Source organism: Channa argus, chromosome 1 (genome assembly GCF_033026475.1).
Source record: "Channa argus isolate prfri chromosome 1, Channa argus male v1.0, whole genome shotgun sequence".
Classification (NCBI taxonomy): Eukaryota; Metazoa; Chordata; class Actinopteri; order Anabantiformes; family Channidae; genus Channa; species Channa argus.
Genome location: NC_090197.1, coordinates 9,869,852 through 9,885,378, shown reverse-complemented (window position 1 = coordinate 9,885,378; position 15,527 = coordinate 9,869,852). Strand labels below are relative to the sequence as shown.

Below are 15,527 nucleotides of genomic sequence, written 5' to 3'. Positions count from 1 at the left end.
GAATTTTAGATTTTTCTATTTGCTTAATTACTTTTTTAAATATTATTATATTAATAATATTAATATTATATTAATAATATTAATATTATTATTTTTGCAGCATGAAATCATATTCTATTCAGGCAACAGTTAGCTTTGGCTAAGCCTGTATCCCGCGAGTTAGCCTTGCCTGGAGTCATTATTTTTATTACTTTCTTTATCACTTTTTTATCACATTGTTATCAACTTCAAATGCTACAAGAAACCAAATACGCTAACATGTGTATGTATCCACTGTGTAACTTCTACCTATTGACTTGCTATGAACTTCAATTGTTACTTGCTCTTGATAAATGTTAAGTGACTAAATGTGTAAATATGTAGTTGTGTCCTGTATTTCACTCATTTAATAATCCTCGGATCGTAAAATTTCTGGCCATTGTTTCCCCCAAAAAATCTGCAAACATAAAGTGGGTTAAACATAATATTCATAAAAGGTTCCTGTAGAAATACAACGTCTACAGTCGCGGTCCTCTGTTCTGATTGGCTGATCGGTCACGTTCGAAAAGCTCGTGTCACCTGCGCGGCACGTTAGCGGGCGGTTCTTGCTTGTCTGTTAGCAAACCACCCTTGTTTAGCTCATTAGCTGCTCAAACAGTAAAATCTAAATAGCTAGGAAACAAACGTGTTTCAGCTAGTGACAATCAACTCTACTTATAAAGATGATTATGGACACATTTTTATTTTTATAGCTTTATAATGACGTAGATTTAGTATGCCGAAGACGTGACAACATTAACTATATAACCCGCCTTCACTAAAGAGACGCTGGCCCTTTAAGGGTTATGTAGCAGGGCTAGCCGATGTAGGACTCGCCGACCGTGCGTCTCCCCGTCTGCGCTCCCGTTGCCATCCCCATCATGGCCTCCACACACTCGCCACCGACACCACCGAGGATGAACCGACCAGCCAGCGGCCCTTCCCTTCCCGGAGCGGAGATGGACGTCAAGCCGAAGCAGAGGCACCGGTAGAGGCGAGCCGCGCCGGGGAGAGCCGCCTTACATCTCATGCCACCCCGGTCTCCTCCATGCCTTCGTCTAAAGCCAAGTACAGCTTTTCGATAAAGAGGGGTGCGAACCCGGGCGGAGGCGGCGGTGGCAGCGCCGGCGGCAGAAACATGACAACGACCAGGGATTATTCTGTTAATCTGTCGGTGCAGCAAGTGCTCAGCCTTTGGGTGCAAGGCACGACGCTGCAGCACTTTACAGGTATGCGAATTGTAAGGTGCTGTTATTCTGCTCTTTATGTGTTTCTCTGCTATATACAGTTGTGTAGCCTGTAACGATCGGCTGCTGCCGGCATCACTCGCGTCCATTTTAAAGCTCCACATGTGATTTTTTTAAAATTTTATTTTGTGTGTGTGTGTGTGTGTGTGTGTCCACATGCTTATTGAGCGTAAAGGGCAGAGCGCTTCCCATAAAAAGTGGGTATCCGTACCCCCCCCCCCGAGCTGAATAATCACCGGTAGGGCCACGCGTGCGGAGTCAATGGATGACATGAAAATAAACACAACATGCTGCCTGCTAATTAATCTTTTTTTTTTTTTTTGCTGCGTGAATGCGCCTTGACTATGTAGTAAATTAACTGTTGTCCCCCACCCTCCCCTTTTGTCTCCTCCCTTTGTCTTGCAGTCCAGTAATGAAGGGCCAATTAGAGGCAGCATCCTCAACTGGGTTTGTCTGCTTGGGAAGGGGTTAGTTAGAGTTTTGAATGGTGGGGCCACTTTTTAATGTTGTGGGTATAATGAGGTTTAGCATGGTTGACCTGAAAGTGTTAGTGATCCTTGCAGGTGACTGGTACTGAGGTGCTTCATTCAGAGTTGCTGTGAAGCAAAAAGGAAAATGCCTGCAAATTGGTTTACTTGGTCACTATTCTTTTATTTCACATGGATGTCACTAACAAGGGTTTGACTGTGCAGTCGGTTGTAAAGAAGTCTGTGTAAAATTAAAAAGAAAAGAAAAGCGGAACAAGAAAAGCAGCATGTGTGAGTTTTATCTGTTCCTCTGCAGGAAGGCTGAACTTCCTCAAAACGAACTGCACACAGTAAAATAGCCGAATACCATCTGTTCAAAACATAGATATTATTTTCTCACCGTTGTCTGAAACCTTAAAAAGAATGATAAAACATAATTTATGCAGAATTGACAGGATTTTCTTCAATGCCTGTCTAGTGTGACAGTGAAGCAAAGGCAGCTGTGTGCCCGTAGACTTCCCCCTCACGAAATGCGGCTGACATCCTGTGTTGAGAAACACATCAAGCAAAACTGAAAAAGAGGCAGTTAATGATGCTGACACAGCAGAAAGCTGCAGCACATGTAGATGCTTGTGAAAGCAGTGCGGCAGCAGAGAGGAAACCTGCGAAGAGCTGTGGTGAGCTCGGGTCATTAAGCGGCCACACGATCCACCTCTACACGGCTCAACCAGCTAGGTGAAAAATTACCTCCTAACACATTAGATAAGGTCAGGGGTCAAGTGCGTGAGCTTTAGAAAACATGAGCAATAGGCTACAGAAACCGACATCTGCCCCTTTAACTATTTTTTTATATTTTTTTGGCCTTGGGGAGTTCCTTAAACAAATGGGCTTCCTGTTTATAATGTGTGTGCTGGCAGTGGTTTCACTTGAGCAAACTATGAAAAGAACATAGTTTACTTCATGGTTCACAATTGCAAGTGCACAAGAGGGTCTGTACTGTAGTATAGGAAACAGATTTTTGAAGTTTCCATTAGGTCAGCAGGACTTGTTCACCACAGCCGTTCCACATTGCAGATGATTAAAGCGATGTTTGTAGCTCAAAGCAGTTGACTGTTGCATTTTTAAAAAATGCTAGATTAGCATATTTTCCTCATAACAATGCCATTGTTGTCTAGACAATCCTCAGTCCTCATTATTAACACTATCAAAGGGACATCTTTGTAGAAAACAATCCCTAACCTTGCTTTTCTGCAAGGTTGTTTTCCACTTCCAGCAGCTGAGATGCACCTATGACTCCTTCAGTGTCTTTGTGACCTCCCTTACTACTTTTTGAGGACTGCCTACTGTTGGTAGATTTACATGTGTTCCATATTACTTTTGAATCCTTAATCATGAAATTACTCTGCACCAAGAAACATTTAATTACTAATGTTTAATCCCCCCTCTCTCTTCCTCCACCTGATGGCCGAACTCAGACCCCCTGCTGCGCTTCTGCCCACTTTGACTTGGTCTTGTTACGCAGAAGTCTGTGCACTCAGACAGACTATCTGAACTCTTATCAAGCGACCGATATGATCCGCTGCTTTTTTAAATGCTCCTTTGTTGACATGCAGGCTCAAAGCTACCGTGCTGACAAATACCCTCATCTGTAGTTGCGGATTAGCAAAAGTTAATAACACACTCTTTACTGCGTGTTGGCCTGTGTATCTCCTGAATATGACACAGCATATCTCTCTTCCTCTAGCTGCTCTTTCTCTTCCCGCGACCTCCAATGTTGCTGTCGCCTGAAATGGAATGTTTAACTCCCCTTCCAACATCTGTTGAACCTAAAAAGAAAACAAAGGCCTGCCAAGACTCATTTTCATCAGCCAGCGTAAATAACAATTCACGTACGTTCACTGAAACCTTTCAGCCTACCAATTTTCTCTCTGTAATTATCAATTTACTGCTTGATCAGAGTACATCAAGCTTGTAATTTATAACACAACACTTTCTTTATGTGTTGGGATGTAAAATCCTGATATGAAATAACTACAGTAGTAACAATAGTGTAAACTAGCAGCTGATGAGTAAAAACTGCACTAATTTCTGCAGGAAAGTGGTGGAGCTGTAGCAAAACCAAGAAGAAATGCCCATCAGGGTTCAGCCAGTGCTGGTGGTCTCAGGACATTATAGATTTGTGGGCCTAAATGTTGAGCCTCGTTCAAATCCATCCAGGCTTATGTTTGGCAGCTGGCTGGCTCTCCATCATCAGGACCCATGTTAGCCAAAATGAAAACTACCCATTTCTATGGGTAGTTTTCATTTTGGACAGGACAATGTTGAAGCAGGTTTAGTTACCAAATGAAATATCTTTGCTCAGCCCAAAATCATTTTTGAGAAGACACCCAGTGACTGCTGTTACAACACCAAATATTGTATACTGTAGTATCAGTTCACAATAATTAAGGAATTTGCCACATAACTGCAGCCCTGGATTCAAATCCACCTCAGGACCTTTGCTGCATGTCATTCCCCTTTTCTCTCTTGTGTTTCCCGTCTGCTCTACACTGGTGTCTAATAAAAAGGCAGAAATCCGCATCTATTTTCTCAATCTAAAAATGCCAACATTCCAGCTTGTAAGGATGTTCTACAATTGTAAACACAATATTTGGGTTTTGAACTGCTCGTGTGTTATGATTTCGCTGGAAAACTGATTGACAATTTAAGCTTTAACATATCTTACAAACTAAAATGGCTCTGGTCAATAGATGGGTACAAAATAATTTTCAGTTGATGGGGTGGTGGAGAAGGGCAAGAAACCGGGGCAACTCCAGGACAGGTGGGAGGGTCTGCCTCTGAGATAAAAATGTTTTTTTTGTTTGTTTGTTTTTTTAGAAACACAGGACTACCAGAATGAATAGGGTTATGACATAATGATTAATGGAGAAAATAATCAGCTCTTATTGGGAGAAACAGAACAATTGATTAATCAGTCAACAATAAAAATGATTATTAGTTGCAGCCCTGTTTTGAAAACATGATATAAATGCGGCATAAGCTCTTTCAGGATCCTCCTCTTCTCCACTGAGACACATTTGTGTATCGTTGCTAGTGACGGAGGATGCTGGTTGATCACGGCATGAAGAAGGAATGAGCAACAACAGGAGGAAACATTAACAGAATGGAAAGGACCCATTGTCTTTCACTACTTTCTGTATGTCCCTCTTTGAATCTCGCATCCCCTTGTCCCATCACTGACATCTCCCTCCTCTCCGGCTCGATGGATGGATGTGGTTGTAGAAAGACGGCAGTGGATGCCGTGTGATTTGTGATGTAACTCTGTCCACTCATGCAGGACAAAGAGCCGTTGTGTTACTGTGCTGTCACGTTTCTCTCCGCCCCGGCTCAGCCGCTGATTGCCAGATCAATAAGTAGCTTTAGGCACGCAGTCGACTGTGGAACTACCAGGTTAAATAGATATAACAAAGAGCTCCCTCTGGACTCAAGCTTTGAGAAATGCTTTGTAACAGAATTGGGTTTTCAGATGTTTACCTGAAAAACAATGTCACATTTCCTGCTTACATCACATTGTCCAAACAAAACAGGAGCCAAATTCCTGTGCTTTGCATTGGTCAATCTCAACTTTGCAGGAGCGCCCTTCTTCAGTTGATCTCTTTTCTTCCCAAGAAATCTTATGGCCTGCTGGCTTCTCCTTGCTCCCACGGTGCCAGTGGTTAAAAGAAAGTGAGCTTTTTACGCAGCACTAGATCTTGGGACAGAAGGACAAATTTTTTTAATTGGGGCTGACCTGTGATTTGGTCTGGCTTCTGTAAAGAAGTTTATTTTTATTACTTAATCCTCATGGCAGCACAGTATAAGCCCTGCAATTATTTTGTTTGAGCTCTGTGGCTAATTATATGATTGTTGTAAGTATCAGAATTGATTAAATTCAGCATTGTTGTGTTTGTGTGTACATGTTACTACTGATTTAGAAATGCTGAAAAGGCCTAGAATGTTTGCAAGCTATTTTTTTTTTATACAGGATTTTCCATTTACTGCCTAAGGTCAGTCTCACTGCAGCTCATCTGAAATCTTTTTCACTTATACATCTCTCCTTGGGTGCATTAACATGGTCGGCTGCCTCCTTGATGAGCCCTGACTTCGATTGTGGCGGCTGTAGATTGAAATCCTTTCTCGTCTCGCAGACCTGTGCAGCTCCAACTGTTTCTCTGCATCCTTATCTGTAGCTGCAGGATGCTCTCAAACGAGGACTCTAAAAGTGTAAATCTGTAAAATGGATCAGGAAAACTACCAACCCACATAGCAGAAAAATTGTTCTTTCTGAGCAGTGCAATCTCTGAGTTTTTATGACATTTTTACTTATGTTCTGAAAATTCTCATGGATTTCTCATTTTTATTCCTTTTTGCTGCAGTAATTTAAATTCTGCACTGCAGTGAGACAGAATATGTAAAGAATGGTCAAAGTTAACGCAGCAGAAGATAAAATATCCTGATCTTTAGGCCTCAGATATAATTTCTTTTTACTATGTGTCTACCAATGTAAAATGACACCCCCGCATTGTTTGTATTCATTTGGATGGTCATGATGCACTCCGATGTATGGTCTGCAGTGCAGCAGGTTTAAATCACAATTATAATAGAGTGAAATGTCTCTGGGCAAGAACCCCTAACAGACCATTCCCATCCCCAGCTGTGCAGTGCCGGTCCAAGCCAGGTAGAAATTGGGGAGGGTTGCGTCAGGAAGGGCTGTGCCAAACTGTGCCAAATCAATATGCGGACAATGAGCCGCTGTGGCGACCCTGAACTCACGGGATAAGCCGAAAGGACTAAAGAATTTAAATAATTATGGGGGGGTTCACTAAGCCTGTCCACAACTACCCACAGCTACACACATATGTTTATGTCACTTTTGCAGTTTTATCTGTCATGATCTTAACATTAAATATCCACAGTACAAGCAGAAGTTCATAAGGAAGATATGCTGCTGTTGATCAGGGATGTTTGGACACAAGTCTGCCCCCTCATGGTGAAACCATTAAATAATCTAGAAAGACTTCAGTCACAAGAAAAGTAGATACGGTCACATACCAGTGAGTGTGCCCATACTAGCTGCTGTAGCTGTAGTCACAGCCAAAGCTGTAGCTGTCAATAATCACGTTTGACATGATGGTGGTCTGGTATTTTTGACTATTCAGTAAAAGAATAATTACCTTTGTGTGATTTAAAAGCACAGATATGATAAACAAGCACTGCCACCACCACTTTGTTCAAGTAATAATCAATATCAATCAATCAATATCTGCTAATGAAGATCAGCATTATAACATCAAAATTGCCCTTTGTGTGACCTGCACCACTTTTAGCAGGTTCTTCTTACACTTGGAAACATGTAACAAGCGACGGCAAAGTGGAGCAAAGTGGTCAAAACATTATTAACTTAATTAATAACTGGCTTTACTTTGAGTCTGGAAGTCACGTGTTGCCATTTCACCATCTTGATGTTTTATGTTTTAATATGAAATGAAATAAACTAACTTATCTTTAGCCACAGCTGTGACAGTGAAGCAGCTGGGACTATGACCATGGTTATAAGTATGGCTGTGGCTACAGCTAAGGACATGCCTGCCCGCAGCGGCCCGCTGGCATGTGGTCACAGCCAACAGTGGCTACGGGCAAACCCAGTGGCCATGGGTACGGTTGGAGCTCAGCCCTACTGTGCTGCCGTTTTCTATGCACACGCGTTGGTACAGAGCAAGTGTACTTTGGCCCTAATGAGTACGGGGAAGCTCAAAAAACCCACTTAGTCAATCAACAGTGGTGCAATTTACTGTACAAATTGTTTTGGCATCAAGTGTAAATAAATTGCTCCGAGGGATTCCTCAATCTAAGCCAAACTGGCCATCTGTTCACTCAGAAATTTGTGGAAATGTGTTTTTTCACATTGCACTTGCATGTTTTCCGGCTGTTTCTGATCAAACTTCCTTCCTGTATTGTGTTGTGTCTCCCTCCCTGGCAGAGATGTGGTACTGGGTGTTCCTGTGGTGTCTTTTCTCCTCGCTGTTTGTCCACGGGGCAGTGGGGCTGCTCATGTTAGTCATGCTGCAGCGCCACAAGAGGGGCCGACTCATCACCCTGGTGCTGGTCAGCGTGGGTTTCCTGGCCTCCCTCTCCGGGGGCGTCATCACTAGTGAGTCCAGTTGCTCCACTTTTTATGTTTTTTTTGTTTTGTTTTGCTTTGTTTTTTTTTTGTTTTTTTTGAGTTGCTGTAACTTGCTTTTCTAGCCTGACCTTAGCAGGATAAAACATTCAGTTGTCCAGTATAGGAAGATGACAGAAGAGAGACAAATCTAAAATCCTGGAGTTTTTCCTGTTCCACATCTCTTTATTTAGTACAATTTCAACTATGTCCCAGAGAGATTGACAAAATGTAATTATTTTTAGCTTGATTTAGTAGGGGTTAAGAACATCACGCTCACCCACTCTAGAGTGTGTTCAACTAAAGTTCATATAAATTACTGAAATGCAGTTCATTTTATAATAGAGGGGGTTGTACTCAAAAGGAATTGTCCCCTAGGTTTAAGAATACACAAAAGGTTCCTACTCAGGACCTCAGATTATGTGAAGGTTGATGTGTGGATAGTGGCTTACAAATGGATTCTGGGGCTACACCATAAAGTGCTTTAAGTTTTTTTAAGTAGAATAAAGTCTATTCTAAATAATAACTAAGATAAGTAATATCCTCCACTTGTTCTATGTGAGTTAAAAGTTTAGCTGCTGCATTTTGAGCCGATTGGAGTGTATTAATTGTTCTTTGCAGAATTTTTTTAAGAAGGCCAATGCACTAGTCTAATATTGAAGTAATGAACGCATTTATAATTGAGCGTTGTTAAAGGGTAAAATGAAACGAATGCAAGCAATATTCCTCAAATAACATTTCACACTAGGATTTTTAACATGACTTAAAATATTTATCAAAGGAACCAAATAAAGATTGAAAAAGTTTTCATATCACAGTTTTGATCTAATCCCAATAAACTTTGTCAAAAAAAAGATCACATCACTAGAAGAATTCAGACGATTAAAACTGTTAGTTTGAAAAATGATCAGCAGTATTAAATATGGCCCTGGGATGAATTTTAATTCTTTGATCTCTAATTTACTTAAAAGAGCCGAGAAATACTCGTGCTTCTTTTAATAGGATATTACACATATTCATCCTCTCTTAGCTTTAATGTGCGTAACATGTTGTCTTACCCAGTTAAACTTAGTTCTTCTGCCTTCTCTTTTGAAAAGAGAAGAGAACGAAGAAAGATGTTTTCTTTTACATTTGTACATAGTAAATTACAGGTACATAGTAAATAACAAATTTGCACCATTGTTAACATCTAGGAAACTTTCTGTGCTGTGCTGTATGGAAAGTCTGCCTGCGAAGACCAGAACTTCTGTCTCATAGATATTGATCTGTGGATGTCTTTCTGTCATCCAAGCAGAGACGTCAGAGAGAGAGGCAAAAATGCATGATTTAGAGAAGATGGCTAAGAACAGAGCCCAGCGGCTCAGCTGTAAAGGGGCGATGAGAGCTAGAAACTACCTCCTGTAAAGGGGTCAAAGGTTTGCTCAGATAAGAAGAATCTGAGCCAGACCACAGCTTTATCAGGGATGCCACAATCAGAGTGCACACAGGAGGACCTGATGGATTAGATCAGTAGGATTAGACCAGGAGATGGGGCTGTAGCTCCTTCAATCCACAAGGAAATCCTCAGGAGGTCTGTTCCCGTAGAATGAGCTCTCCTGAAAACGGCCTGGAGGTTGTTTATCTGATTTCATTCTACAGTTTGTCTATCCATTACCAGAGACACCAGGCATTGTTTAAGCTTTGTTTTCTCTTCTATTACCTTCCACTCACTGTAGCAGTGTGTGATCACAGGGTGTGTAAATGGATCTAAATCACTGTGTAGGGCAGGAACTCTTCAGGGCTCCCTGAGTAAATCACCCTCTTTCATGGACTCAAGCTTGCACCCCAAAATAGAAAGACACTTTATTATTAATGTGAAGCATTTGGGGAGAACAGTGTTCATGAGCCTTAAAGTTTAAGACAATCTCAGTTTAGCAGAAGGAATTAAAAGGTCACTCGTTATTTAGAAGAAACATGAGCCTTTAAAGTCCCTGAGTAAAGTCGTCAGCTCATGCATTTAATCAAGTTGACTGCAAAAGGCTCGATTCAACCACAGACCTTTAGAAATGCAAACTACTGTGGACTACAACTGTAGCCCTGCTTATTTAAAACAAAGTGGCACCGTCAAAAGAAAACCTGAGTTTGATTTAATCTAGCCAGAGTGCATGTAAACGTCTAACCTCAACTGTAGATGGCTTAGTGTAGACGTAGTCTGAGACAATGGCAGGAGCAACATATTGTGAGGTTAACACAATGTGTTCACACATTTAAAAAATGAGCTAACTTTCGTGAAGTAGTGCTGATTGATATTTCTCCACCCAGAGCAGCTACAACTTTAAAACAATATTTAACTGTATACAGTTTTTTTTTTTTTTCTCATGATGGATGTGTATTTTTCTTCCTCAGGTGCCGCAGTGGCAGGGGTTTACCGCGTAGCAGGAAAGGACATGGCGCCACTGGAGGCTCTGGTGTTCGGCGTGGGTCAGACCACCCTCTCTGTCATCATATCCTTCTCACGCATCCTCGCCACTTTGTGAGGAAAACCCTTAAAAAGTTGAAGGACAGACGCTGACATGAGAGCGCATGAAAGGAGCCAGTCAAAGACTAAAGACGCTCAGTGTGGGCGCATTGTAGAAGAGGGGGAAGACAGGAATGCTCTGGACCTTTAGGCCTGGGTGCAGGACAGAGGGTCCTTTGGTGTCTCTGTTCTGTTGCTGCCACAGTTGCACTGAAATTCAGAAGGAGCTCTGTGCAGGCCAGTTGTCTTCATGTTGCAGGGCAACACCAGACGGAGACAAGGCCATCATTAGCTTCTGGACTCGAAAGCCATGTTTTAAATTTTGATCTTATCCTATCTAATCTCTTCTTTGTGCCAGCGGCCTTCTCTAGGACGTGCAGATGCCTCTATGGACAGTGACTCTTGAAGGCTTTCTGTTGCGCTCAAAAACTATTTTTTAAAATCTGAAACAACAGTGACGACCCGTGATAATGACCTGATGATCAGCATGAGAACAAAAGTTAAGCAAAGAGGGTTACTTACGGAGTGACGGGAGCATTCATCAGCAAAAACACTTTCTTCATCAATAAATATCAGCCTCTAGGTTCTCACTTGATTCTAGGACAGATTACCACCATCATTCCTTTTCTTTAAATAGCCCAAAAGCTGCATCATCCAACTCACGAGCAAGATGCAGCTTTGAATTTTGCACTTTGTAAATGTCGCGGATGCTTTTAGCCTAAGAGGTGTGAGATCTGAAGAGGTGGAGGAGAAAACCAGCATCAGTGCTACGTTTGTTTTGTCGTGTCGAAATATCGAATCATTGTGTGCCAACGAGAACTCTGCCTGTACTTGAAAGAGTAGTTTGTCAGAAATCTGCTTATTCACTTTCTTGCAGAGGATTGGATGAGAACACAGATGCCACTCTCATGTCTCTACGGTCAATATGAAGCTGGAGCCCCAAGAATGTGAGTTTAGCTTAGCATATAGCAACAGATAGCTTTATTTTACTAACCCAGTTAGCTGCTTTTATAGTGAGTTGTGTGTTTCTTGGCTGGAAACGGTACATTCAGCCATTCAGGTCTGATTAACTGATCCCCTATTTCAGATTTAACAAAAGTTGGACTGATATTTAAGAAAGGTTTGTTTTGCTGTCTGTGTCTGTGAGTTCGAGGGCAAATATTTCAATAACCGCTTCAGAATCCAGCCCCCACCTTGGCCCAACATAGTGTTTATAATATTGACGCCACCCTCTGAAAAACCTTTCTCCCCCTATAGAGAAGGTCAGGTTGCCATTTTTCTGCTGCTCCCTCTTTTCATTGATTTGTTTATTAACCCATGTTCCTTAATTTTGCCTTAGTATATTGCACTGATTTTTATTTGCCTTGTGTTAGCACAGTTTGTGGAAGGAGTCTAGTGTGACCCAGTAACCACAGCTATTAAACACTGAAATCCATGATATAAGACATTGATAATCTTGTTCTGGTAGAAGGATCATGTACAGAATGAAGAATGTGTTTAACATTACTGTATTTACTAGATTCACTGGTTTTCTTTGGGTTTAATGCTCAGTACATACCACCAAACCCAGGCTGAGTGGAGTTAAGTTGTAATGCCAAAGTATCACATTCTACCTTTATTTATTGTTTCTATCTAATTTTTCTGGTTTCACAGCCACACTTTAGTTGTTTTGTTCCGTTTTAGAGACATTTGCACATTGGCACAGGAATCAAACCGCCTCCAAACGTGTTGGTAACATGTCATAAAACCACAGCTGATGTGAATTTATCAAAAAGGAATTTGATGTTTAAGCATGGTGTGAGGTTTGGTAGCTCAAAGGGCGAATGCAGTGTATTTGTGAGTTATGTAATTGACACAGCTCACCTTCAGTACCAGCAAAACACACATGAGGGCAATATTGTACAGAAATGAAACGAGCCTGAATACTGAGAGACGTTAGTGGGTTTGAATATGATGAAAGTGTAACAGAGTGTTTTAATAGAGACAGAATGTTTTCAATTCAAAATCTTCCCAAATTTAAAGTGTGAAAATAATATAAGGGAAGTGAGAAGTCCTCTGAAATCCCCTCCTTTTTGCCCTGTGAATGCTCCGCACATTGTCCGCGCCACCTGTTTTGAATGTTTTGGATACATTTTCAGGGACCAAATGTGCTGCTGATCCCTCACCTGCTCTCAGAGCAGTGATCTAGTATCTGTGTGATGCTGTTTGTGGGTCAGCTCCTGCACATATGTGTGGTTCACTGGAGACGTCACATGCGAGCGTTATCGTTGCCGTTTTCAGTGTCAGTCCGTGTGTGGCTGTGCATGTGAGTGGTGAAACATGAAATTAATTTACTTTCATTCATTACTGGGTTGCTCACATTCTTTAGGTGACCCCTGAAACCTCAAAAAATGGGTGAGGACATAGTTGTAGGTGACACTGTTCATTGAGCAATGTCTTACATAATGTGTTAGCAATTGTTTTATTAGTTTTTCTGCATTTGAACTGGTATGACTTGTTAGATCAGTGCCCTTACTGTACATCCTCCTCAGCTGTATATATCCATAGTGTACAAAGTCTCCACCGGACGAGTGCGGACAGCAGCTGATATGAACAAGCTAACCACTGGATAGTATTCACACTCAGTGCCATGATCTGTCACGAAGAATTTTATTTTTTGCACACAAAGTTTCTATAACTCAGCCACCCTCTTTGTGTACGTGTGTGTGTGTGTATTGCAAAATTTAAAGAGGGAGACGCCCAACAGCTATTAAATGCATCTAGACTTTTAAAAATGCCACCGCACTGCAGCAAGCCACCCCGCCCAATAATCCCTTGTCCTCTATAGATTATATACTGCTCCTTTAGTCTGCTGTCGTCCAAATGACCCCCCCCCCCCCCACGGTCACATGCTGTGTACCTGCTGTGATTGCATGTGCAGTGCAGCTCTGATGATTTGTGAATGGACTTTACGGACAATCCAACAAGAGACAATGTTGTACAAAACCCAAAGTGACACATGTAGATACTGTACGATATGTTCTTTTTTTAATTTTGTACCAGCCAACCGGCTGATATTTATAACTATTGCCTATTTATGTACAAATTGTCCTCCTGTACATACGCAACAGTCGGTTTAAATAAAAACCTTTTGCAGTATAAACAGCAGTGCTGTTTCCTTCTTTATTCTTTTATCTTCCACTAGATGCAGCAGCTGTGATTGTATTTGCACTTTCTGCATCAGTCTAAAGAATCCCTGGTGATAGCATCACAAGCTTTTCTTCATGTCAACCCCCTCTGCATCCATTTGCTGTTCTCCTCCTCTGTGTCCTTGTGGTCCAGCATCACTCTTCCTCCAGGTTCTGGCTGCTTTTTTACTCCATCCTTCCAGGTTTTTGTCTGTTTTCTTTCCCGTCTTCCCTCCTGTTTCCAGTCATTGCTTAGAGGTGAAAGAACATGGAAATAATTCATCATTTGAAGACAGAATAAGTTCTCTCGCTTTGTGCAAACCAGCAGCAATGTTCTTGGTGACAAAGCTTTTAGAGCATATTTAAATTACTTCTGATCATTTTTGGCAATCGCTTCAGTACGCTGGCAGTGACTGTGCCCTCCAAAAGAAATGCTGCAGTTTTCCAGTGTTTATTAGAAATGATTCATTTAAAGTTGACGGGAGTTAATTTGAGACTAGTGGCTCCAACCTTTTATGCAAACATATCTATCAATGATAGAGTGACAGTGTTGGAACATAAATTGGTAACCAATTTTAACCTCTTTATGCTTCAGTATACTACAGAGTTCTCCACTACTTTTACAGCAAACATTGTTCTTACAGCTGTTGTTAGTTAATAAAACATGATATGGGCCTAGAAACAGAATTGTTTAAAGTGAAACCAAAAAGATACATTTTTTGTCACGTCTCAGATTTGTTGGCAACCCAGCGAAATAAAGAAAATTGATAAATTGGAATTGGAGAGACGTCCATTTTAATAGCCTCTCAGATTTACATCGTGACTTTTTGGAGGGCCCTGAGCCTTAGGATGGAACCACTAGTCTAAACTAACTGTAGTTAAAACCAGCTCTGCCTTGAGCAGCTCAACAGTAAAATTCTGCTGAAGAATTGAGATTTGGCCTTGTTCCTGCAAATAAATTAGCCCGTGAACTGACAGTGGCTGTGAATATAAAGACTTGATCTCATTAGTGTTAGCTGTTGTTGTGTTTGCCCAATTTGTGACTCCCTTTTTATTATTCTCTGTGCCTGCCGTGCCTCATCGTTTAATGGCACCGTGCTGCCTCGTCACTGCGCTGTACGTGCTGTCCTGCACCAACCGTTTTTAGAAAAGCAAAGTTTTGTTTTGTCTGCCGTGGGCGTGAGGAAGTTAGCTGTTTTCATTTGGTGGTATGATACCCAAAAAAGCTTCCAGTACGTGATGCCTCATATTTGGACTGACAGGGCAGAACCTTCTAGTGTACTTCAGTTGTACCCATGACTCCATGCTGAGCATAACACAATTCAGAGCCAGAAACAATCACTTATACTCATATCTGATGTGACATTTTGTGGCTATTCCAGCTGTGCAATGTGCTTTTTTTGGGGGGCGGGTAAACATCCAAACCTCTGCGTAGCCAGTTCTTAAATGTAATGTGTCCGCAATGCGCAGATGAGGTAGGGGGGGGGGGGCTTTGAATAACCCTCAAGGAATGGAATCTGCATGCTTGTTGATCCAAAAGGACAAAGGTCCCGAGTTTTTATCACCTTGTTTTTTGTTATTTTAGTCCTAATGGTGCAGAGCAGATCCTGTGACTGTGCTCCTGGTTTCCCTTCAGCTGAGCAGAGCTGATAAGGCATCACTACCTTTCTTATGAGGTGTTGTATAACAAGTCAAGGAATGTGGCTTTGGTATTTATAAATGTTTGATAAGTGAACAGCAGAGACAAAGATTAAATTATTTAAAACATCCTGCATCTATGCCTAGAGCACATAAGCAGAGTTTTTGTCTCATTTTCTCTCAATAATTTTACCATTTTGACTGACTGGTAGAAGGAGTCAAGTCTTTTCCCTAAATAGTAGTATGTAATTTTTCAAATATACCCCAAAAAGACTCATTGAACATTATTGCCAG

General features: G+C 41.4%; 1 protein-coding gene across 1 annotated transcript; it reads left to right on the top strand.

Moving 5' to 3' along the window:
* The first annotated feature begins 583 nt into the window (after nt 1–583).
* On the top strand, nt 584–13,570 carry tmem170b (transmembrane protein 170B). Its single transcript, XM_067495632.1, has 3 exons — nt 584–1,247; nt 7,752–7,922; nt 10,317–13,570. Exons 1-3 carry the CDS (start codon nt 1,067–1,069, stop codon nt 10,445–10,447), a joined length of 483 nt encoding a protein of 160 aa, XP_067351733.1. The 5' UTR covers nt 584–1,066; the 3' UTR covers nt 10,448–13,570.
* The last annotated feature ends 1,957 nt before the right edge of the window (nt 13,571–15,527 follow it).

What these genes read in the sequence shown, in the direction of transcription:
- tmem170b (XM_067495632.1), top strand. Translation starts at nt 1,067, where the DNA reads ATGCCTTCGTCTAAAGCCAAGTACAGCTTTTCGATAAAGAGGGGTGCG. An exon ending in GACGCTGCAGCACTTTACAG is followed by an intron (nt 1,248 to 7,751) that starts GTATGCGAATTG and finishes CCTCCCTGGCAG; the next exon opens with AGATGTGGTACTGGGTGTTC. An exon ending in CTCCGGGGGCGTCATCACTA is followed by an intron (nt 7,923 to 10,316) that starts GTGAGTCCAGTT and finishes TTTCTTCCTCAG; the next exon opens with GTGCCGCAGTGGCAGGGGTT.